General features: G+C 37.7%; 1 protein-coding gene across 6 annotated transcripts in view; it reads right to left on the minus strand.

The window, feature by feature from the left end:
- Positions 1 to 26,838, minus strand: part of ZC3H8 (zinc finger CCCH-type containing 8) — a 201,721-nt gene that overhangs the window by 169,028 nt on the left and 5,855 nt on the right. The window contains exons 2-8 of one of the 6 annotated variants that reach the window (XM_082426872.1): positions 19,821 to 20,053; positions 18,786 to 18,925; positions 16,185 to 16,307; positions 15,671 to 15,784; positions 14,560 to 14,667; positions 13,435 to 13,483; positions 3,916 to 4,518 (exon numbers count right to left, since the gene is read on the minus strand). In XM_082426872.1, coding sequence (XP_082282998.1) covers positions 13,454 to 13,483; positions 14,560 to 14,667; positions 15,671 to 15,784; positions 16,185 to 16,307; positions 18,786 to 18,925; positions 19,821 to 20,053 — 748 coding nt within the window. In that variant the 3' untranslated portion in view covers positions 3,916 to 4,518; positions 13,435 to 13,453. The other 5 variants (XM_082426871.1, XM_082426869.1, XM_082426868.1 and 2 more) reach the window with 5 other exon arrangements.

The following is a 26,838-nucleotide window of genomic DNA, read 5'->3' on the forward strand; positions in this document are numbered from 1 at the left end:
AACACTTTCACACCATCGTGTGTGAAAATCACTAAGTGGAACCATTTTAAGTTGGGGACTGTCTTCTCAATTAAAAGGAATCTGGCCTCCTTAGAGAAATGGCCCATTCGAGGGCCGAGGTAGGAACATACAAAACAAGCCTGGAGCACCTCTTCCAAGTTCTTAAAGCTGTTGGCAGGATTCAGTAATTTGTGGTTTTTAGACCGAAGCTCCCGTTTCTTCCCTGTCATTCTGGATACACGGCCCTCTCGAAACACGGCAGCTTACTTCAAAGCTAGTAGGGGAATCTGACACTTCTCATCTTCGACTTCAGGAAGAGCCCAGTCTCTTCTAAGGATTCATCTGATTAGTTAGGTTCCACTTGGGATCATCTCCCTTTTGATTAACTCAGAATCAACTGATTTGAGATCTTAGTTACACCAAAGGTAAAAACCACTTCATCTTTGGCATATAATGTAAGTTAACCATGGGAGTGAAGTCCATCCTACTCACAGTAATGCTCACACTCAAAGGGAGCAGGTTATACAGGCCGTGTTCACTGGGGACGAGGAATCTTGGGAGCCGTCTTAGAATTCTACCTCCCACAAAGGGGGTGGGAAAAAGGGAGGATACAGGGAATCACTCGTTTTCATTAAAAACCTTTTTATGTTTTCATAATTCATTAATCCAAAATAAATCCCATAACAAATTATATTTCACAGTAAATTTTTGCCTATATATATAATTTCATTTAAAAATTACATTCAACCAAATCTAAATGTCAGTAGCTTAATAAGAGCCACCATTTTTAATGTACCAATAAGAAAAAATAACCTGCCAATGAAAATGTGATATTCTATCAACTGTAAAGTACGTCCCAATTTCAGAGATGTCGACCACAAAAATAAATACACTCGTTTCTTACTGTGTGCTGCCTGCAGGAGCCCAGAAGGTGAATACAGCCTCCGGTGAAGAAGGCAGTGAGTGGGGACCCATGGCCTTTGGATGGACAAAAGTAGCTTATTCTTGGCTCACATGTATTAGCCTGCCTTTGGCTGCAAGTAACATAAAGCCCAAATCAAAATGGCTTAAACAGTAAGGAGAATATATGATTTCATGTGGCATAACATGAGATCTGAAGGTTGGCTATCTCCTAAGAGTGGTGAATTCCATGGTTCAGCTGTTCTCACGGACCCAGCTTCTTCCCATCTCTTTCCTCTGTCATCTTCAGCTGCTTAGCTGGCTCCCCTTGAGGTCCCTAAGACAGCTGCATCAGTTCTGGGAGTCTATTTAGACATGGCAACGTCTAACCTCTTCCTGTCTATCTCAAGAGATGTTAGCTTTTCCAGCACACCAGAGGACATGAATTCGTATTTCAAGCTTAAACCAATTACTGGCAAGAAGAATGGCACTTCCATTAGTTGTTGAGACCAGTGGTTTTCAACAGCCGTATGTAGAATCATCTGGGAACTACTGAAAAATCTCATGTCCACATCCCAGGCTTCCCCCCAAACTCCCCAAAATCACAATTTCTGGGAGTGGGCCTCAGGCATCAATATTTTTTTAACCTCTCAATGGTTATGTTTATTAAAACTAGTCAGTGAACTGAGGTACCTGTGCTGGAGGTCAGGAATCCTATTAAGACAGGGAGCAGCAGGTCATTCAATACCTCTGCGCCTGAATTCCTGACGTCTACAACTAGATCAAGTTACCACACTGGAAGACTATATACTTGACTTATATTCTCTTACCAAATGACAAAAATTGAGTTTTGCTGTCACGTGGCTTTCAGTAACTGACCGTAAAAAAGTCATATGAAACCTGTCACAAAGAATCTTAGAAATAAGAATTCTCTCCATTCTACTCAGTGATTTCCATAATGAAGACCTACGTAAGAACCGTTTTTATGAAAGTATTATTAGAAGAGTTAGGCTTTGCACCCTCCCTCTTTTCTGAAAATGAGAGGTAAATAGATACCCACTTCATCCTTTTTGTTTTGGCTCCAAAAAAGATCAGAGATAGGGCTTCCCTGGTGGTCCAGTGGTTAAGACTCCATGCCCCGACTGCAGGGAGCATGGGTTCAATCCCTGGTCGGGGAACTAAGATCCTGCATGCCACGCAGTGCAGCCAAAAGAATTTTAAAAAAGATCAGAGATAAATTTAATACAGCCATGAGAACCATGCCGACCAAATGACATGTAAATCCATGTACAGCTTTCCCCATTACAACTTTCTTGCTTATATTTCCTCTGGTTCAGATTTTTTTTTAACTATGGTATTATTATACTCATACTTGCTTGGAGCTGCATCAAGGGTCAGTGAGATTTACTTCACAAGAGGAAACCCAAGGGAGCAGAGAGGAGCAGAGGCCAATGGGCACTACAGCCTCGTACGGCCGAGATGGCCAGACTTCAGAGCACTTACAACCAGGCAGACAAACAGATCCTGATTCAAGGTACAACACAGTGGAGGCATGACTGAAGCAGGACATTGGGAAATCTGCTCTAAGGAAAAGCTCTCTTTAGAGAATTGTAGAGAAGAAAGTGGAAATTGGAGGCTGGAGTCCAGTTGGAAAGGGCTGTAATAACCCACAGACTAGAGACCCACAGCCTGATAGCTGCTTTAGGTGCACAGGGCACATCTGAGGGAAAACGTCTCTCCCTCAACTTGATTTAACACAAGTTAAGAGATTTCACTGACACAGCGATGTTTGCCTCTTCAAAATAATGATAGTTGTAGCTATTTAAACTTCTCTGATTCTCACTCCCTCAAATCTCTGCTTGGTCTTTTAAGTTTACAGGTGAGATGGGTACTGCGCCTCTTGGAATATAAGAATTACTTTTTTCTTATACATAAACTTTATGTCAGCCAGTGTTAGCTTACGTACAGGTTGGCCATAAAATGTACCTTCTACAATTGTGCCCTATGACAAGATCTTGAATTCCTTTAAACTGTATGTGATCTTTAAAGAAGACATGAAGTATCAATTCTACAGGTAGTATAACCACTCCCTTGCACAATTTCATTAAATTATTGAAGCTTCTTGTAATGAACCCTCTTAAAGCATCAACTCAGCCCCTCTCCCCTGTGACTTCCTCTGGACGATTCTAGTGCATTACCTTTCCCTCCTTCCTATCACAGCCATGGAGTGAACATGGAAGACTGCAATGGGCGCTGAGAGATGACTCACTCTCAGCTCACACACTCCTGATGCTAAGGGCCCAGGATCCATCGTTGTTTCTTCCTTTCCCAGGTCTTGTCTGATATACCTTTGCTTGAGTATAAGCAATTCCCTTTCTTGCTTTTGTGGGATTAGGTTACAACCAAAATAATTCTGACTCATATTTTCAGACAAGACTTTGCTAAGAAGCGTCACTAACTTTGGTGGACTCTGATGTATACAGCAAGTTAGTGATGCTATTATTTTTCCCAGCAATAAAACAATATTATGATAATAGTTTCAATTTCATTTTTCTAATAATAATCATACCACTATATAAAAGTACATATTTAGAATCTTATTATTCATGCTTGGAAAATTTTGTATTGGAATATTATATTAAAGATATTACCACACTCCTAAAATTTATGTTCTACAAGTGTATAATCTGACTATAGTTTATGAACCAATGAGAAAGATAACCATTCTTATATTTTAACAACAAAAAACTTAAGAACTCAGGCTTCCCTGGTGGCGCAGTGGTTGAGAGTCTGCCTGCCAATGCAGGGGACACGGGTTCGAGCCCTGGTCTGGGAGGATCCCGCGTGCCGCGGGGCAACTGGGCCCGTGAGCCACAATTGCTGAGCCTGCGCACCGCAGTGAAGAGTGGCCCCCGCCTGCCACGGCTGGAGAGGGCCCTCACACGGAAACGAAGACCCAACACAGCCATAAATAAATAAAATTAAAAAAAAAAAACAAAACTTAAGAACTCCAGGTTTAGGAATGGTATAGCAAGAGACACTGTTCCATTTTATTTATAACAGTAAGAAATCAGAAACAACTTTTTTGTTCAACAATAGGAAACTGGTTTTAAAAAATCACAGAACCATAATTTAAGCCATAAAACAGAACTGTGAGCAAACAATAAAAATATGTTGTGAATGTATTTAATGACATGAAAAGATCTAGCTGTATATTCATTGTCTATTATCCCAATGTCTTCCTAGTGGAACCTAGTAGTTTTCTCTCTTCCATCCTCACTCAGCCTAACCTTTCTCCTATTTTACTGAGAAAACACAATCAATCAGAAGAGACTTCTGCAATCTACTACCACAACATTTACGCACCAGCCAGCATCTCTGTCACATATGCTCCTCCCATATGTTTCACATATGTTTCAATGGCTGGAACCATCTTGGTGAAGACCAACCCTTCACTTAGACACTACATTCTGTCCCTCGGTGCCACCCACTGAAGAGTCACACATTACTGTAATGACACAAGAGGGCGCTTTAAATGAGGAATCTTGTAAACCACTCCAAATCAAGTCTTGAATAGTCTTGAACAGGCAGACACAAGCACTCTTCATCCATACATAGCTACAGAAGAAAAGAGAAACCAAAAACACATGAGCTGGTAAAAATTACCAACTTAGCTACCGACTCCACCAAAAAAAACATGCACAGAAGAAAACTAACACAAAAATCCAAACTGAATTAAATATCCCAATTTAGGTATATGAAAAAAAAACAACAACAATTTGAATTGAAATTCAAAAACTAAGTCCAAAACTGAACAAAAAAAATGGAAGTAGCCATAAAAAAAGAATGAAATTGAGTTATTTGTAGTGAGGTGGATGGACCTAGGGTCTGTGGAAGTCAGAAAGAGAAAAACAAATACTGTACGCTAACACATATATATGGAATCTAAAAAAAAAAAAAGGTTCTGAAGAACCTAGGGGCAGGACAGGAATAAAGACGTAGACGTACATAGAGAATGGACTTGAGAACGTGGGGAGGGGGAAGGGTAAGCTGGGACGAAGTGAGAGACTGGCATGGACATATATACACTACCAAATGTAAAATAGATAGCTAGTGGGAAGCAGCTGCATGGCACAGGGAGATCTGTTCCGTGCTTTGTGACCACCTAGAGGGGTGGGATAGGGAGGATGGGAGGGCGACACAAGAGGGAGGAGATATGGGGATATATGTATATGTATAGCTGATTCACTTTGTTATAAAGCAGAAACTAACACACCATTGTAAAGCAATTATACTCCAATAAAGATTAAAAAAAAAAAAAAGGAAGTAATGAAACAAGAGTTGACTGACCCCAGAAATGACAGAAGAAATAGTAATCACATCAAAAATGAAGACTATAATACAGACCAGATTTGAATGGAAACTTAATAAGGGTAATTGGACAAAAGTGGAAAAAGAAAAAGAATAAAAATTAGATGAAGAAAGTAAAACAAAGAGCAAAAAAAAGAAAAACCATCACAGAGATAACATAATATACATAATATACATAGTAACTATAAATCAAACATTCCGTCATTTCAATAAATGTGAACGGATTAATTCACTTACCAAAAGAAAAAAATGGATTTCTGGTTTGGCTCACAGAGCAAAACCCAACTATATGCACTATTAAAGAAACAAACCTAAAACTGACTCAGAAAAGCTAAAAATAAAATGATGGGCAAATGAATATTAAAAGCAAATGCAAACAAATCTCTGGCTGCAATGTAGAATCTGAAACCACATCAAGAAATTTTCTGTACTGTTACATTAAAATCTATTAATATACATTGTAGGTTGGATGTATATTTTACACAAGCATATTTTATAATATCATGCATTATTTATTTGGAAAATATTACCTTACTCATTTATGCAGATCTTTCAAATGCTTCATTCTATACCATTTTAAGAATCACATTCTTTAATATCATCACCAATCAATCTTACCAAAAAGTCTTTAAGTACAGGAAAGCTTTCAAGCTCACAGAGGCAGATCAAATGTTGCTAAACTGTAATTTTTGCTCAAAAGCCAGAACTTTATCATCAATAACATATACTTTCAGTTGTTTTTCTTGAAAAGACAGGGTCACTCCATTCATTTGTGAAAATCTACCTGCCAAACATCCACATCTGAAAAAACCAGTTTGCCCCTCAGTTTTTTTTTTTTTCTTTTTTCTTTTTTTGGTTGTGTTGGGTCTTCGTTGCTGCACGCGGGCTTTCTCTAGGTTCTGTTGAGCGGGGGCCACTCTTCACTGTGGTGTGCGGGCTTCTCATTCCAGTGGTTTCTCTTGTTGCAGAGCACAGGCTCCAGGTGTGCAGGCTCAGTAGTTGTGGCTCGTGGGCTCTAGAGCACAGGCTCAGTAGTTGTGGCACACGGGCTTAGTTGCTCCACGGCATGTGGGATCTTCCCAGACCAGGGATCAAACCCGTGTCCTCTGCACTGGCAGGTGGATTCCTAACCACTGTACCACCAGGGAAGTCCCTGTCCCTGAGTTATTCTTTCACGTAAAAGAATATTCATGAAAAGGTGTTCAACATCACTAATTAGGGAAATGCAAATCAAAACTACAATGAGATAATCACCTTTTATACCCATTAGGTAGGCTACTATCAAAACAATTGAAAATAGCAAGTGTTGATGAGAATGGGAGAAATTGGAACTTTGTGTACTGTTGGTGGAAATGTAAAAATGGTACAGCCTCTTGGGAAACAGTATGGCGGTTCCTCAAAAAATTCAAAATAGAATTATCACATTCTATTCTATTCTATTCTAACGGATCCAGCAATTTCGCTTCTGGGTATATACTCAGAATTGAAAGCAAGGTTTCAAAAAGATATCTGCACATCCATGGTCACAGCAGCATTATTCACAATAGTTAAAAAATGGAAGCAACCCAAGTAACCATTGACAGATGGGTGGTTAAGCAAAATGTGGTAGATACATACAATGGAATTTTTTTTTTTTAATTTTTTGGCTGCGCCATGCAGCATGTGGGATCTCAGTTCCCCGACCAGGAATCGAACCCGCACCCCCTGCGTTGGGAGTGCAGAGTCTTAACCACGGGATCGCCAGGGAAGTCCCAATACAATGGAATATTATTCAGCCTTAAAAAAGGATTGAAATTCTGAAATATGCTACAACATGGATGAACCTTGAAGATACACATTAAGTGAAATAAGTCAGTCACGAAAAGATAAATACTGTATGATTCCACTTACAAGAGGTACCTTGAGAGTAGTCAAAAATCATAAAGACAGAAAGTAAAATGGTGATTGCCAAGGGTCTGGGGAAGGGTGAAATGGGGAGTTCTTCTTCAATGGGTATGAAGTTTCAGTTTTGCAAGATGCATGGTGGCGATAGTTGCACAACAATATGCCTGTACTCAAATACCAGTGAATCATTCACTTAAAAATGGTTACGATGGTAAATATGTTATGTGTATTTTACCACAATTTAGGAAAAAAAAGCATCCATCCAGTCCTATCTTCTCAAGTATTTATTTTCAAATAAGAAACAAGCATTGAATTTTGGAGGAAGTCTTTTCAGCATCTACAGAAATAATCATGAAATGAAAGACTACCAATTTGCTATTTTTCCATGATAATCCTTGTAAAACTACATGACTTTTAAAACTATCTAAATATACTACCTTGATAAAAAATATTTAATGAAACAAACTTCTAAGATATAAATCAAATAGTACATTGAGAGAAATTTATAGGTTTAGATGTATGTATTAGAAAAGGAAACAATCAATTTTTGGGCAAAATAAGCTCGAAGAATGTAAAATCAATGCTATAATAAAGAACAGAAATTAATGGAATGGAAGATTAATATAAAACAGAATTAACAAAAGCAAAGTTGGTTCTTTATAAAGGATAACAGAACTGTTAAACCTCCAGAGAAGTTGATCAAGAAGAATAAAAGGGGCTTCCCTGGTGGTGCAGTGGTTAAGAATCCGCCTGCCAATGCAGGGGACACGGGTTTGAGCCCTGGTTCAGGAAGATCCCACATGCTGCGGAGCAACTAAGCCTGTGTGCCACAACTGCTGAACCTGCACTCTAGAGCCTGCGAGCCACAGCTATTGAGCCCGTGTGCCACAACTACTGAAGCCCTCGTGCCTAGAGCCCATGCTCCGCAACAAGAGAAGCCACTGCAATAAGAAGCCCGCGCACTGCAACATAGAGTGGCCCCGCTTGCCACAACTAGAGAAAGCCCACACACAGCAACAAAGAAACAGAGGCAGCCAAAAGTAAATAAATAAAATAAATAAATTTATTAAAAAAAAGAATAAAAGGCACAAATAATCAATATAAGGAATAAAAAGGCAGCTATAATTTCAGATGCTACAGATATTAAGAAGAAAAGAGAATATCATGATTATGTCAAAACATTCAAAAATTTTTAATTTAAATTAGAAAATTTTGTTTATCTCAGGAATGCAAGGGTAGCTTAACATTTCTAAATCCATAGATATAATTCGTCACAGCAGAATAGAAAAACTCGTGCTTATCTCAAAAGAATTCCAAAAAATCCAACATCTACATCTATTCACGATTATAAAACAAAGAAACAAAAATCTCTAAAACTTTTATCAAACTACAATTTGAAGAGAATTTCCTTAATCTGATAAAGAGCATCTACCAGAAAATCACAGCAAAGATTGCAGTCAATTGAGGAAGTATTAACAGCAGTCCCTTTAACATCTAGGACAAAACTGCACTATCACTACTTTTATTTAAAATTGTACTGGAGGGCTTCCCTGGTGGCGCAGTGGTTGAGAATCTGCCTGCCAATGCAGGGGACACGGGTTCGAGCCCTGGTCTGGGAAGATCCCACATGCCGCGGAGAAACTAGGCCCGTGAGCCACAACTACTGAGCCTGCGCATCTGGAGCCTGTGCTCCGCAACAAGAGAGGCCATGATAGTGAGAGGCCCGCGCACTGCGATGAAGAGTGGCCCCCGCTTGCCACAACTAGAGAAAGCCCTCGCACAGAAACGAAGACCCAACACAGCCATAAATAAATAAAAATTAAAAAAAAAAATTATTAAAAAAAAAAAAAAAAGAGAACACAACTGAGAGCCCAGAAATAAATCCTTACATTTAGTTCAACTGGTTTTTGACAAAGGTGCCAAGGCAACTCAGTGGGGAAAGGGTAGTTTTTTTTAAAATGCTTGCTGGAACAATTGGATATCTATATGCAAAACAAAAATTTGGATCCTAACTCACACCATTCCCAAAAATTAACTCAAAATGAATCACAGACATAAATATAAGAGCTAAAACTATTAAAAAAAATTTAGAAGAAAACATAAAAGTGAATCTTGTGACCTTGGATTAGACAAAGAATTTTTAGATGAAACACCAAAAGCATGATCCGTGACAAAAAAAACTGATACAGTGTACTACAACAAAATGAAAACGTTCATGCTTCAATAGACACTTTTTAAAAGGCAAGCACAAATTGGGACAAAAAGACAAAGCCACAGATTGAGGCAAAATATTTGCAAATTATATATCTGATAAAGGATTTGTATCCAACATATATAAAGAACTCTTACAACTCAATTATAAGCTTACAACCCAATTAAAAAATGGGCAAAGATCTGAATCCACTAACAGCACATGAAAAGATGCTCAACACCATTAGTCATTAGAAAAATGCAGATTACAACTACAATGAGATTCCAGCTCACCCCTAACAGAAAAGCTATAATCAAAACAGCTGACAATAACAAGCATTGGTGAGGATGTGAAGAAACTAAAATCCTCCTACACTGCTGTCTGGAATGTAAAATGATGCATCCACTTTGTAAAACAATGTGGCAGTTCTTAAAAAGTTAAACATGTATTTACTGTCAGACCCAGAAATTCCACTAAAGTAGTAACCTACTCAAGATAAATAAAAATGTCCGCACAGCTAATAATAAGCTCATCCTGATTCTTCCTCCTACCAATACTTCCTTGATGCAACCTAAGGTTTTCTGTGATCTCAAGTAGTCACCTCTTGATCCCATGACCTAGAAATAAGTCATCCCTGCTTGAGGAAATGAAAAAGTACTTCAAATTAACACAGGTCCAAATCTACCCTGAATTGACAGCCACCCCACCAGCACCAAAAAGTTCCACAAAACCCACTTGTTCCTAATTGTACCACCAAAAGGGAAAAAAGTCCTTAGATGAGAAGTTCCTCAATTGAATATTCATTTATGCATTTGGTAGCGTCGTAACATTGATTTTCTGTGATATCCCCAAGGCATATTTTGACAATGTATTAGAATTCTCATTTTCCAAAAAAAAAAAGTATGTCCACAACACAAAGATTCACACACAAATGCTCACAGCAGAATTATTCATAATAACTAAAAATTGGAAATAACACAAATATCTATCAATTGGTGAAAGGATAAAAAAAAAGTGGTATATCCATACAATGGAATAATGGAGCAATTATTTTTTTAAAAAATCACTGATATATGCTAAAGCACTGATGAATCTCAAAACCATTATACTATATGAAAAGAGCCAGAAGCAAAAGACCACATGCTGGGGCTTCCCTGGTGGCGCAGTGGTTGAGAATCTACCTGCCAAGGCAGGGGACACGGGTTTGAGCCCTGGTCCGGGAAGATCCCACGTGCCGCAGAGCAACTAAGCCCGTGAGCCACAACTACTGAGCCTGTGTGCCACAACTACTGAAGCCCACACACCTAGAGACCATGCTCCGCAACAAGAGAAGCCACTGCAACGAGAAGCCTGCGCACCGCAACTATAGAGAGCCCACACGCAGCAAAGAAGACCCAACTCAGCCAAAAATAAAAAAAAACAAAACAAAACCAAAAACAAAAAAAGACCACATGTTGAAATTTATATGAAATACCCAGAAAAGGCAAATCTATAAAATTCATCAGTGGGATTGGGAAGTGACCGCAAATGGGTAAAAGGAATCTTTTGGGGGTGTCAAAAACCTTCTAAAACTAGATTTTGTGATGCTATGCAACTCTGTAAATTTACCAAATAATATTGAATTATACACTTAAAACAAGTGATATATAAATCATACCTCAATAAAGCTGTTTTTAAAAAAACTAACAAAGTAAAAGGGTCCAAAATAGTCAAGGTGCTCCTGAAGAACAACATTAGAAAAATTATCAAACTATATCAAAATCCAACAAAGCTCCAGTAATTAAGGCAGCAGAGTACTAGAGCGAAAGACAAAAGGAACAGAACAGAGACCCCAGAAATAGACCCCTGTTTGAAGGAAACTCGATATGTACCAGAGGGGGCATTACAAATCAGTGGGGAAAGGGCAGTCTTTTCAGTTGAATGGTTCTGGGAGATTGGTTATCCATATGGGGAAAAAAAAGAAAATCAAGTCGCTATAGCACACTGTTTAAAAAAAAAAAAAAATCAATTAGTCTTAATTCTTCCCTTTTCCCTATACCCACAGCTGCCCTCTTTTTCGTGTCATTAAAAATTTGTTTTATTGAGGTATTATTGACATATAACATTACATTGGCTTTAGGTGTACAACATAACTCAGTATTTGTATAGATTGAGAAATGACTGTTACAATAAGACTAGTTACCACCTAACACCATACATACTTAACTTTTAGGATTTACTCTCTCAGCAACTTTCAAGTATGCTCTACAACATTACTGACTATAGTCACCATGCCGTACACTACAGCCCCATGACCTATTTATTTTATTGCTGGAAGTCTGTACCTCTTGACCCCTTTCTTCACCTGTTTCACCCACTGCCCAATCCCCATCCCCTCTGGTAACCACCACTCTCTGTTCTCTGTATCTATGATTTTGGTTTGGTTTTATTTGTCCATTTGTTTTGTTTTTTAGACATAAGTGAAATCGTAACGGTATTTGTCTTTCTCTGACTTATTCTGCTTAGCATAATTCCCTCAAGGTCCCTTCAGAAAAATTTTCATGTCATTTAGCAATTCCTCCCACATGGAAAGTACAGAAAGTAGAGTATACTTTCCTACTCCCTGACTTTGGGCTTGGCTATGTGACTTACTTTGGTCAATGGGTTGTAAGTAAACGTGATGTGATACAAACAGGACCTTGCCCTCTTGTCCTTCTGCCAATGCCATGAGAAAAACATGCCCCAGCTAGCCCCTTGGTCCCAGGAGGAGAGTGAGACAAATGTAGGGCAGAATCATCCCAGTGGTTCTGCTTTATGAAGCACAACCAACCCAGCCAGAGGCAGCCTGTATCAACCTATTCCCAGCCAATCTGCAGATGCATGGAAAAAGAAATGTTTATTTTTATATGCTACTGAGAGTCTTGTGGTTGGTTTTAAACACCATTATTGTGACAACTGTTAACTGATAGAATTTCCAAAGGATTAAAACATAAATGTAAAAAGCAAAACTACAAAAACCTAAAAAAAATTTAAGTACTTTACAGCCTCATGCTAGGGAAGGATTTCTTAGGCAAGACACAAAACACAAAACCTACCATAAAGAAAAAGATTGCCAAAACAAGTAATTCTGCTCACTGAAACGCCTTTAAAAAAGTGAAAAGACAGCCCACAAAATGGGAGAAGACTTGTCACACATACGTCACAAACAATTTATATATAAAAATCAATTTATAAAGGACAATCAGCCCAATAGAAACATAGGCAAAAGACATTAATGGCATTTCACCGGAGATGAAGCTCAAAAGCCAGTAAGTATAAGAAAAAATGCTGAACTTTATGAAAATAAAGCTATGCGGCACCATTTTTACACCCACCAAATTGGCCAAAACATTTAAAGTCACGACAATATAAAGCATTAGTGAGTGGGGAGCAACAGAAATTCTTTTACACAGTTGATGGCAATAAAAACTGTTATAAGTACTTCAGTAAAGATTGGTATTATCTTAAGTTTTAAGATGATACAACAATTCTATTCCTTGGTACACTCAGGACAACTCACACACATTTTCATCAGAAGACATGTAAAACAGTTATTTATAGTAACAGTTTATATTTTAAAAATTGAAAATAACCTCAATGTCCGTCAATAGTAGAATGACTAAATAATTTGTAACATATTCATAGAATAAATGCTATACAAGAGTAAAAATGAATGACAGCTGCATGCATATACATGAATGAATCTTACAAGCATAATGCTGAGTGAAAAATAGCAAGTCACCAGTAAGTATAGAATATGATACTGTTTAATATCCAAACTCAAGCAAAACTAAATATAATATTTGGTGAATCATACACATTTGGTAAATTTACAAAGAAACAAAACAGAAGAATAAAAATACAAAAAGACAGTGACAAATCCAGAAAGGGAAGCAGGTCCATGGAGATCCACATATGTATCTATTTATACGTATCAAATACTTTATAAGTTTTTAGTGGGGTAGGAGAGTAAAAGACTTCTATTTGAGAAATGTAAAAAGGCCTATGTCCCCATGCCAATTTCTAGAGACATTTCAGAGGGGGAAAAAAGGTTAAATCATTAATTTTACCTTTTTATGTCTCTTATTTTCATGATGACTTCTTTTCAGGATTCAAAACCTAATATGGGGGAAAAAAATCACACAATCATTTGTATGCATTAAATTCAGGTACATCATCATACTCTTGTAATTTTCTAAAGATTCCAATAATATTCATCCTAGTAGTCATCTAATAATATTTACTATAAGGGGAACTGGAAAATGACTTTTATATTTATCATTTTTTCCACATACATTCATGCTAATAAACAACCAAATATTTGGTATAATTTCTAATTCCAGGGTAACCCTTCATATTTCACAATTAAACATATCCAGAAACAAGGACCTTTGACTTTCAAATATTTGCATATAGTCAAGGGAACTTCTGCCACAAGAAGGAATGGTTTGGTTTTAAAAGAATCTTTTATTTTCACTTATATTTCAGTTTAATTTTGAAGAGACTAGCTCCAACTAACACATGGGAAACGAAAGAACATAAACGACTATTATTTTTCCATTATCTTTTCTTACATCTGAAAGAATATTTGAAGAAAACTTTGAAATAACTACTTAAGTATGTTTTGATGTAACCCTAAAATATTTATCAACCAATGATCCTTAACTTTCCTTCTAAGAGTATAACAGGAGTACTATTTCTCCTATTTGCTTTGTTTTCCTTTGGTTAACTTAGCCACTAAGGTTGCTAACTACACTGAAGGTTTTAAGAACATTCCAACTTACACCAGCAGTAAGTATAAATTTTCCTTTAAGCTATAAGGAAAAATATACAAATGAATTTTCTAAACTGAAGTAAATCCTTAGATTATCAGTCCTAATATAACCCATATGCTACCCTATGAGGCACTCTCCTTAAGGAACTGTGAGTGTCTTTTCAAATTCCACCCTTAGTTCAAATGTATTCTTTAAAAAAGAAAAACAGGGGTTTCCCTGGTGGCGCAGTGGTTGGAAATCCGCCTGCCAATGCAGGGGACACGGGTTCGTGCCCCGGTCCGGGAAGATCCCACATGCCGCGGAGTGGCTGGGCCCGTGTGCCACAACTAAGACCCAACACAGCCAAAAATGAATAAATAAATAAATTAATTAATTAAAAAAAAAAAAAGAAAGAAAAACAAATATTAAAATTGTACTTACTTTAGCCAACAGTTCTTGTGTTTCAGCAGTCAGTGGATCATGTGAAAACTTGCAATATTCTCCCTGATAACATTTTGCTCCTGTATGGTAAAACTTGCAAGGATACTCATGTTAACCCAAATGTTAAGGAAAAGAACAACTGTAATCCAACTAAAATAATTTGTTATTAATTTAGTAACTTTATTTTTCCTACGTAAAGTTGTTTTCTACTAGTAGAAACAAATTCTCTATTTAAAATATGAAACAGTAAATTATTAACTGGGTTATAAGAAAAATCTAATTTTAGGATGATTATGAAGTTTTTTGGCTATCACAGGACACTTTTTTCCTTCATATCCATTCTTAAAATAAACTACAGCTATATTTCACTGATATTAAGAGAGGGATGTGTATTTTAAATACTTTGAGAAATGGGATTATTTTTAAAGCATTCTTTTGCAGTGGGGGGATTAAAGTCAATGACAATGATATGTCTTACAAATCTGGATCCTTCATATATTAGGCTTGTATAAAATAGGATCAATTTATACAGCTTCGAAATTGTTTTCTAGGAAAAATTTCTCAAGTTAGAATTTGCGATTTCTTGTATTGAATGACTGAAGGAAAACAACTTTTGTGTTGATCAAATATCCAATTACCCTAAAATGTTTATGTTCGTATTTTTACAACATGTCTAGACCATTTACACTGAAGAGTTAGGGTTATTCTTCAAATTAAGGGACAATTAACCTCTATACAGTACAGAATGTGCAGAAAACGAGTACTCCCAAACTGTGCAATTCCTGCCTCTTTTATGAAGTAAATTACATGAATATAGATTCAATTAGTGGATGTCACAGCAGAAATTCAGAGAAAGTTTTTCTGGGACCTGAATAGATCTCACGAACCTGTTACACTACCCAGGTTGAGAGGATGTGCATTTGAGAGAATTTCTAAAGACTCCTGCTTGGGGGAAAAAGAAAAAAAATCTCTGTACAATTTAATCACTTCAATACTGAGTTGAGCTTGGATAATGTAATTTTGCCATGGCTAAAACACTGGTTTCACTCAAAATTTTACATTCATGTAAATGTTTATGAAAAGTAAAGTTACTGTACCTGTGATAAAGGATATTATGCAAATATAGACAGTTTTCACCTCTGGTACAATATCCTTGCACATAAAACTTACACATTTCCTTTTTCTTCTCTATCTCTGCAGCATGATCAAATTTACACTGGTCTCCCTGGGCCAAAAGAAGGAACAAGGAAAAACCATTATTCCTCACAGTTAAGTCATTACAATTCCTACTTAACTTAATGATTCTAGAAGAAAACAAAGTCTTAGAAGCAGTACAGTCTAATTCTTAACGAGCTATCATAACCACATCACATATATATATCTGCTTAAAAATCTGTCAAGTTCTTAATATTTTTAACACAAAGCATTTTAAAAAAATTATCTACTTTCCTAAACACAAAAGAATATTTCAGTAAAATTTTCTAATTGAAACTTTTCCAGAAGGAAACGGTTCTAGAATTGTACAGGTATGCTTTTGGAGTGTCTAATGGAAAGAGGAGTTGGTTTCAGTACATTTTTGCTATAGCTTACATTTTAGTATATTTTTGCTTACACATTTTTTATACCTTAATACATTTCCTTTCAAGAAAATATTTACAAATTTGTTTTCCCTGGCGTTGCACCGTATGTTGGTTGATGAATCCCTGACTCATTCTCACAGGCTGCTGCTTCTCTTTAGGTTTACCATCCTTTGAAAACAAACACAAAAAACTAAATGTGAGAAATAAAAAGTTAAATATTTTATTCCACTGTACAAAAAAATGAGTTTTTAAAATTAATTAATTATTTATTTATTTTTGGCTGTATCGGGTCTTCGTTGCTGCGTGCAGGCTTTCTCTAGTTGCGTCGAGCAGGGGCTACTCTCTATTGCAGTGCACGGGCTTCTCATTGCGGTGGCTTCTCTTGTTGCGCAGCACAGGCCCTAGGCGCATGGGCTTCAGTAGTTGTGGCACACGGGCTTCAGCAGTTGCAGCTCACGGGCTCTAGAGCGCAGGCTCAGTAGTTGTGGCGCATGGGCTTAGTTGCTCCACGGCATGTGGGATCTTCCCAGACCAGGGATCAAACCTGTGTCCCCTGCATTGGCAGGCAGATTCTTATCCACTGCGCCACCAGGGAAGGCCGTACAAAATTATTTTAAACCACCTTTAGAAACATTAAAAAGTAACTCTTCTGAATTGGCCTGCAGGTAAGATGTGGACTTTTGTACATCAGTTGAAAAAAATGAATGTTTTGTCAGTTTCAACAGCATTCCATCACTGAACATTATGAATATTTTACTGTACCTTGCCCTTGTTTTAAAAAATTAATTAAAAAATTTTAAAAGGAAAGTACCACTACTTCTGATTAAAAAGTGAAGCCTAAGAACAAGGCTCTTTAGAACAATGGGGACAAACCTCAAAATCATAAGGTAAACCGAGAGTAGTGTGATCTTTCATTTCAGTGAGATGCTCACTACGTGTGCACTGAGTGTACTGATGAGCTCAAATTAACAAACATAATTAGAAATATACCCTCAAAAATGGCAATAAAGGTATGAAAACAAAAGGGGAATTTCATTTTAGGTCTTTAGAAACATAAATCACTTTTAATGTGTTAACTTGTGGTACAACTTACAGCTTCTACGTACCATATACCCGCATACAGTCTTAGGAATTCAGTTAAGTACAAAGTAGGGAGCTGGCTGTATATTTATGTGATCTGCTTTGCAATAATGTCAGACTTCCACTTAGCACCATCAAAATTATGTGTCTAATAAATATGTCAGTTTTAACTCTGGGTTTTATTTTGATTATGTTATTAAATTCTAACATATATGTTTACAATTTGTTCCTCATGTAGCAGGGCTGTCAGTTTTGGCTGAATAATCATTTGAGTCAATCTAAACCAAACGCAAGGGGGGGACTTCCCTTGTGGTCCAGTGGTTAAGCCTCCACGCACCCAGTGCAGGGGGCCCAGGTTGTCAGGGAACTAGAGCCCACATGCCGCAACTAAAGATCCCGCATGAAGCAACTAAGACCTGGCGCAGCCAAATAAATAAATAAATACGTAAATAAATATATATTAAAAAAAAAAAAAAAAAAACCAAAGGAAAGGGGTCTAGCCCTGCCTGGGTCTAGCCCTACCTTGGCCCTTGTGACTACAGGCAGTTACCTAAACCCTAGGGCTTCGGATTCCTCCCTTGTAAAATAGATTTTATATAAATACATTTCAATCTATAATATTTGGTATTTCTAATATTTTACCACCCTCAACTCTTGCCTCCTGAACCAATCCTAACAAAAAAAAAGGTGGCCATCCAGCTTAGAAGCCCTCAGAAAAGCAGAGTCCAGAGGAGTCACTTATTGTTCTACCGTGATTACATCTGCAGACCAAGGAAGAGGAACTTCTACAAAGCAAAATCAAAATTCCAGGAGGGTAGGGAGTGTCTGATAAGGTCAAAGCTCAAAAATATTCATTTTTAATTTCCAGAGGGAGTCAAAAACCAACAGACCAGGGACTTTAATAGTAGAAACTCTGGGGCTTCCCTGGTGGTGCAGTGGTTGAGAATCTGCCTGCTGATGCGGGGGGCACGGGTTCGAGCCCTGGTCTGGGGGGATCCCACATGCCGCGGAGCAACTGGGCCCGTGAGCCACAATTACTGAGCCTGCGCGTCTGGAGCCTGTGCTCCACAGCAAAGAGGCCGCAATAGTGAGAGGCCCGCGCACCGCGATGAAGAGTGGCCCCCACTTGCCGCAACTAGAGAAAGCCCTCGCACAGAAACAAAGACCCAACACAGCCATAAATAAATAAATAGATAGATAGATAGATAGATAGATAGATAGATAGCCAGACCCTTAGCTCTGAAAAAAAAAAAAAGAGTAGAAATTCTGTAAGACTCTGTAGCCTTTGGAATGCCCTCATGGCTATCTTATATTCTCCTTGCCTCCCAAATCTGTTTTTGCACAGCCCTCAGAAATCAGGGGGCTTGTGTGCATGTATACAGGGGCAACAGGTACGACACTAAGGCTTGAGTGGGCGCTGGCAGGTAACGAGTGTGAGTGAAGGCAGCCCAACAGTGAGAAAGAAGAACCCACGGAGCCCACTGGAGGTAAGAGGAGATCCCACTGGGGTGCAAGATAAAAATCCAAGGGCAGGCAGTGCCCTCCGACAGGCATATATTCTCATACCTGTTCCTGTGAGCCATTGTTCCTCAGGGATGCGTTTGATCCTTTGTCTCCAGTGCCAGGCCATTTTCGCTTCATTTTCTTCTGTTTACCATTCTTGTGAACAGCTTTAAGGTTTTTATTCTTATTTTTTTGTTTAACAGCTAAAAGCAAGAAAGTTAAATTTAAAGATGATATAGAAGTACAAAAGCAGTTTACTCTTAAGAAGTATATTCTATAATAATCCAGGAAAACTTCTCCACTGCTCAAAGAGTAATAACTAGGATGATGCCGACCTGTCTTTCTAGAAGCTCTTGGATTAATATATTCCGGATCCCAAATTAATTCTTTGTGAAAATATATAAGGTATTATTAGGGAAAAAAACAAGATAATTCATGAAATCAATCTTGCTAGCCATCAGCCAGATCCTTTTGAAGTGTTCAGAGTACAATGGATCTAAGCAGGAACTGCTATAGCACTGTAACAGTAAAACCTTCAAATGTTTTAAATGACCTCATATATGGCTGTCAGATTACTCACTGAAAACATTTTATATATATTAAGTTTATCTATAGATCCATTTTAAATAGAAGAACATTTAAAGAGGGGAAAAAAAATAAAATGAGAAGATTAAGAATTTCATTTACAATTGTCATTTATTCTCATATCTGTGGCTTAATTTCATTTTAGTAATCTAAAAGAATATACTTCTGAGTTTAGTCTGATACACTACCATCCCAGACATTAATTAAACCCATTCTTCTTTAGAGGACAGCAAACAGGTACTTCCTGTCCTTCACACACGCTGAGGCCAGGGATTTAGCATTCTCCCTTTCAAAGTAGTCATGTCCTTTGAAAACCCTCCTGCACTCTCCGCTCCTCCCGCAAACTGAGCGTTTGTACACCAAGTGACCAGCTCACATTTGGTGTAAAGATCCAGGAAAACGTGATCTTATCATGAGATAAAATGCAAGCGAACCCCTCCCCTCCATCCATATATGGACAAATGTGACTGCTTCTCTAGATAACTTTAAATGATAAAATAATTGGACTCTTACCTTTACCTTTCTGGGTATCCTTTGCTCCCTCTTTCTTCACAGATTCTTCAGGAAGCGGTAAGGATTGAGTAACATTTGCCATCTCTTTAGCTTGTATATATTGTTGAAGCTCTTTAGCAAAATTATCTTCTGATTCCTGACTGCAGATATCATTATCACTATATACATCATAGTCCTTACTTCTTGATTTTCTACGTTGCAAATTCTTCCGTGATGTAGAGTTTCCAAAGTGCCTAAACTAAGTGAAAATTACATTTTCAATTTTTAAAACCCAGCATGATTCAAAACAATCTGGTTATAAAGAAGAAGCAAAGACTGGCCATGAATTGATCATTGTTGAGGTTGGGAGATGGGTACACAGGGGTTTCATATGCTATTCTTTCCGTTCTTAGGTATATGAAATTTTCCAGAATTAAAAAAAAAAAATATATATATATATATCTCCTTAAAGATGGTTTGAGGGAAGATTCTGAATTTGTACACTGTGTATACTTTACTGAATTGAAAGACTAAAGCCGTGGGGGGGTGGGATGAATTGGGAGATTGGGATGGACATATATACACTAATCTGTATAAAATAGATAACTAATGAGAACCTGCTGCATAGCACAGGGAACTCCACTACGCTGTACGGTAGAAACTAACACAACATTGTAAAACAACTATACCCCAATAAAAGAAAAAAAAGAAAAGAAAAAAGAAAGACTAAAGCCCCATATCTTAATTATTTGATGTAAAGGAACTACAGAATTATAGTTCACATTTTATTTCTCCCTTTGCATAGACTATACTTTTAAATGGTTTAATTCAATAGCTCGTCATTTCATAAAAGAACAAGTACACTGTAATGGCCCAATCGAAAATCCGCTATACTAAGTAAGATACATCACAGATACCAAAGCCTATTTTTTCCCTATAACTCACAGCACTGGTGGCACAGGATGTGGCAGCAATGACAAGAAGTAAGAAAGAACTGCCTCATTCTCTGTAATTAAGTTAATTTTACTTTCAGAAATAGTCTTCTAACTCTGTTGTTGGAGCTGCCCCAAGGTGACAGCTACAAACACAGGCATCCACTGGAACAGGAACTCAGGTACGGCAGCTGACCCTGAAACAGCCCGAGGTGATCAAAGCAGACAACTTAAAGCACTTTGCATATAAAAATTTCCAAGTACTGGTTACACAGGTGTCTATACTTGGTGACACGGGTGTATCAAGCTGTATAACTACAACCAGTACATTTCAATTAAAAAGTTTATTTTTAAAAAGCCCAACTGCCAAAGGGCTCCTATTCTGATCTCAGGAAGAGATGATATGTCTATCATTAAATTGGCCAATTACCCTGCTCCAGAGCTTTTGGGCCTGGTCTCATCTACCCTCACATAACTGATGAAGGCAGCAAAGGAGAATCACAAAGTATACTAGGTGGTCCAGTTTAATGGTTTACCTTTGATGGTTAACTTCCAAGCTAGGAGCTGCACCACTGGAGGGTTGACTGTGGCCTAGAAAATGAATTTGCCCCCTGATTAAAGACTCCGAACAAGCTGAGAAGGTTGCCTGACCTGACAAGGGCTTCACTGCACATCTTATCTTCATTACGCCAGACAAGACTACCAAGCAATCCAGTCTTGAAGCCTCCAAGTTTCTCATCTCCGAGTCCTCAAGAAAAGAGCACCCTTTTCCAACATACCAAAGAACAAACTTGTAAACAGCTTCGGGTCAGGGGTTAGGCCTGGCCTCCTGCTTTTATAAACAACGTTTTGCTGGAAGAGTCACACTCATTCATTCATTTATCTATGGCTGCTTAGCTGTGACAGAGACGATATGGCTCACAAAGTCAAAAAGATGCACTTATCTGGTCCTTTATGAAAAAGTTGGCTGACTCCTGTGATAATTATTATGTTTACCTTGGTTCTGGCCTTTAATTTTATTTAGTAGGCACAGGGAGAACAAAAAAATCATTCAATATGCAACAGCTCACAAGAAGTTTAGCTCAATTGAACGTGAAATTCTATTCAGTGCATCTGAATCAAAATATTATGAGGATCCAAATGAGTGATTACGTGTTCTCCCTCCCCCGCACAAGATGCGGAAGCCTACTGAAGCAGACCCCTTTTACTACAAGTAGTAACAAAACTGACTTATTTGTATTAAATGAAGAGATGAGATGACTTGGCAACATTGTAAAACCAGGACAATCATCAACTATGTTGTTTTACTATAGAGAAGTATTCCTAATTGATATGATTCTTTTCAGAGGGCAACAAAATACACAGGATACAAATGATTGCTTAAATACTTTTCTTCATGTAGCTAACTATAAACTCATTGCTTTGATGTCTGTTGTTCTCTATATAATTTGGAAAGTATAAGAACACGATATTACAACTTTTTTATGTTTTATAAAGGAGTCTACATAAAGTATTTTTCTTCTTTTTTAAGTAAAAGATTTTCTTGCATTTGATTCAGGATAGTATATAGCACTCATATGGCCTCCTGAAATTCCACAGAAATAAAAGTACAGAAATATAAAAATTAATAGTCCTAAAATAGTGTGTATATAGGAGACGGGGAATGAAGTACACTCATTAGGAATTAAGAAAAGTTCAACAAATTCCTGGCAAATTTTTGACAAACAAAAAGCAAGTTATAATTTGGAGGTTGGGCTTAGGGTGCAGTGTGAGAAATAGGGCTATAAATGAGAATGAATTAAAATTCTACATAAAAACAAACAAAGCTATTGTAACAAATTATCTCTGCCCACCCACCCCCAACCCAGAATACAGTCAAACAAAAATTTACCCTGGGCAGGGGACTTCCCTGGTGGCGCAGCGGTTAAGAACCTGCCTGCTGGGCTTCCCTGGTGGCGCAGTGGTTGAGAATCTGCCTGCCAATGCAGGGGACACGGGTCTGAGCCCTGGTCCAGGAAGATCTCACGTGCCGCGGAGCAACTAGGCCCGTGCTCCACAACTACTGAGCCTGCGAGCCACAACTACTGAGCCCACGTGCCACAACTACTGAGCCCACGTGCCTAGAGCCCATGCTCCGCAGCAAGAGAAGCCACCGCGATGAGAAGCCCGTGCACCGCAATGAAGAGTAGCCCCCGCTCGCCGCAACTAGACAAAGCCCGCACGCAGCAACAAAGACCCAACACAGCCATAAATAAATTTTAAAACTTTATTAAAAAAAAAAAATTTACCCTGGGCAAAAAGAGAGCTATTCGCTAAAGAAATGTATTAAAATGTCTGATGAACGCCAAGTCTTCTTGTATGGGTACTAAGACCCCAGAGTGAAGTCCTCCATATTCTGACATTTGGGAGCAACTCTCACCAGAAAAACACTCTATCCACTCACCCTATATCAGGGTTCTTAACCTGCTGTCCAGAGATGGCCCCAGCCTGCCCTGCCCATGGCCAAGGGTCTACAAATAGAATTCAATGAACTTGGATAGTAATAAAAATCACACATTATTTTCATCAACCTCTAAATTGACATTTGGCATTTTCTTCTGTTTTGAACACCAGCAACAAACCACAGTAGCATTAGCAGCAGCTGCGACTGTCACCACTAGAAATCACAGGCACTTTCATATATTATAGTTATTGCAGACCTCAAAATATCTTTTATATTCATCACTATGTCAAAATTACAATAATTAGACCTAACGCTGGATCTTACTATTTAGTGCATTTATAAAGAGCATATTACTCTTACCACATTTGTTCTTTAATATATTGATAACTGTGTTTCAATAAGATCAATTTCCATTATAATCCAACATATTTTATACACTTAAAAACATTATTATGAGGAGGGGCCCATGGGCTTCACCAGACTGCCAAAGGGGGTGCATGGCACAAAGAAGGTTAAGAACTACTATGCTGCTGGAAATCTACAGATGCACACAGCCCACTCACGTACTGAATGCCTGATCAGGCTTCCCATTTAGAAGAAAGGCCTATGGAGACATAGACCTACCAACAGACCAGCAAAGAACATCCATCAGCTCTCCAGGCCTTTCTTCAATCAAGAGACATAAAGAAAAACAAAAGCAAGTGATGAAATCTAGAGCAGTGGTCATTAAAATATAACCAAGGGCCAAATCTATCCTGCCACCTGTTTTTGTAATGGTCAGCAAGCTAAGAATGGTCTTTACGCTTTTTAAATGGTTGGGGGAAAAAAAATGAAATAACATTTCATGAGACATGAGAATTACATACAATTCTAATTTCGGCATCCATAAAGTTTTATCAGAATACAGCCATGCTCATTCATTTATGTATTACACTGGCTGCTTTCACAGAGCTGAGCAGATGCAAAAGAGACCATAAGTGGCTGTGGCTCTCTCATCACTTTACACTCATGCTCAGCATACCATGAATTTCAGTGACAGGTATAACTTTTTTTTTAAAATAAATTTATTTATTTATTTTATTTTGGCTGCGTTGGGTCTTTGTTGCTGCGCGCGGGCTTTCTCTAGTTGCTGCGAGCAGGGGCTACTCTTTGTTGCGGTGCATGGGCTTCTCATTGCGGTGGCTTCTCTTGTTGTGGACCACGGGCTCTAGGCACGCGGGCTTCCAGAGTTGTGGCTCGTGGGCTCTAGAGCACAGGCTCAGTAGTTGTGGCACACAGGCTTAGTTGCTCCACGGCATGTGGGATATTCCCGGACCAGGGCTCGAACCCGTGTCCCCTGCACTGGCAGACGGATTCTTAACCACTGCGCCACCAGGGAAGCCCTGACAGTTATAACTTGACAGCATGTTGAATACGTCACATATCACCAAGTCATGATACTTTTTTGTTTCATTACCAGTGCACACCCACCATGTCAAAACATGAAAAGTAGACTTTGAATGCCATGCATTTAAGACACAGTGAAGTGTGGATTATTTTACTGTCAAATTAGGTGGCAAAGCATTACGGTTATTATACAATGATACTACAGCAGTGCTGAAGGAATACAATATATGTTGACATTATTGACAATATTAAGCATTCATCACAATAATCCCAACTCACAGGAAAGCCATGGTAAGAAAAATTAGAAAATTTAAGCAAAATATCTCATCACAAAATTATTTCCTCACAAAAACCAAAAATGAAAATGAGGCTGCAATCAAAGTAAGTTTCTGAGTGGTTCATTTGTTAGCCAAAGAAAGCTGATGGTGAGTTAATTAAATCATGTTTGATTGCAGCGACTGAAGAACTGTCCAGAGAAAAAGTTGTTTAAGAAAACTGGCCTTTTGGCAACAAGTTTCTCAAAGACGTGAGGAAACTGGGAGAAACTCTGACAACTAAAAAAATAAGACAAATGATATCAAGTGGTTTTCCTTGGCTCTTGATGAGTTGACAGATGTTACTGACATCGCTCATATCACTGTGCTGTCCAAAGTTAAAACAAGAAGCAAGATCTCCATTCTCACGCAAATTTGCAGTAGATTTATCTCCCAGGCCCAAACTACAGTTCCAGCAGTGTTTTTCAGATTTTAATGTATATGCAAACGAAATCGCTATTTCAAAATCCATTTAACTGTGCAACTGAGGAGTTATCACCTAACCTTCAATTGGAAGTAATTAATCTGCAATGTAATGACATGCTAAAAGACAAATCTCAAGAGAAAAATCTAATAAAGTTTTAAAAATGCCTTCCAAGCAATGAATATACTCAGTAACAATCGTGCTGGTGAACTGATAAGAGTTTTCTGCAGTACCTGCAGTAAAAAGACATCTTTAAAGATGAAACGTATAGAGTCTAATTACAGATCAGCACTAACAGATGAATCTTTGCAATCCATTTTGATAGGGAACACTAACTTTGAACTCCAGTTAAACAAATTATTATCCCCAAAAGAAGAATCCCCTCATTCTCACTAGTAAACCTGTACAACAAGAAACTCAATTATTATTATATGTTAAATTTTGTCAATAAAAATGCTGTGGAAATTTGTTTTCTCCCACTTGTTATATCAGTAGCTACATTCTACCCTCAATTTTGCTTTTGGCTTGCAAAGCCTATCCTTTACAGAAAATATTTACTGACTCCCAATCTAGAGAATAAAACAAAAAAGCAGGAGAAAGAGAAAACCTGATCCAGAAGAAGCAAATACAACTCAAGGAAAAGAAAACAGCACAAAAATTTTTAAATAAATACACAAAGGTATCAAGATGGTATTATATTTTTTAAAAATGCTAGAAAGCTATAACAACAAAACAGAACAAGAAAGAGCTCTTGATAATTATGATTTATGAAATGAAGATAAACAGAAATAGAGGAAATGTCTTAGAATATAAAGAAAAAAGGCAAAGAGAATAAAAATAAAAGATATTCCTTGTACATGAAGGGTATGAGTAAACAGTCTCACCAAACACTTAAGCACAATGAATGAAAAAAGATTCACAGTCTCTAACAACACCAAGAATAAAGAGAAGACTCTAAAAGCTTCCAGGGAGAACAGATACTTAACAAAGTAACTAGAATTAGACTGCCAAGACTTCACACTAGCAACACTGGACAGTAGAAGAAAACAGGGCAATAAGCTCAAGCCTAATTCTATTTCAGCCAAATTACCTATCAGCTATGAGAATAAAGTCAATATATTTTCAGAAATGTTACAAGAACTCAAAAGTTTAATTCCATGCATTCCTATGTAACAATGTATGCCAGCTAAATGAGAAAACAAGTTAGAAAATGGTGCTTAAAAAAAAAGAAAAAGGAAAGGATGTAATTCACAATAGCCTCATCAGACACGTAGCAATAAATCTAACAAAAGGTATATAAGATGGAAGACATCTACAAAGAAAATTATAAAACACTACTGAGATAAATTAAAGAGGAGTTAAAGACTGGACAATCCAATATTCTAAAGGTGTCAATTCTCTCCCAAATGACCTAAAGATTCAATGCATTCCAAAGTGAAAATCCCAACAGGATTTTTTGTGGAACTTGACAAACTCTAAAGTTTATATGGCAATGCAAAGGGCTAAGAATAGCTGAGACAGTTAAAGGAAAACAACGTGA

Source organism: Balaenoptera physalus (genome assembly GCF_965194825.1).
Source record: "Balaenoptera physalus genome assembly, chromosome: 15".
NCBI lineage: Eukaryota > Metazoa > Chordata > Mammalia > Artiodactyla > Balaenopteridae > Balaenoptera > Balaenoptera physalus.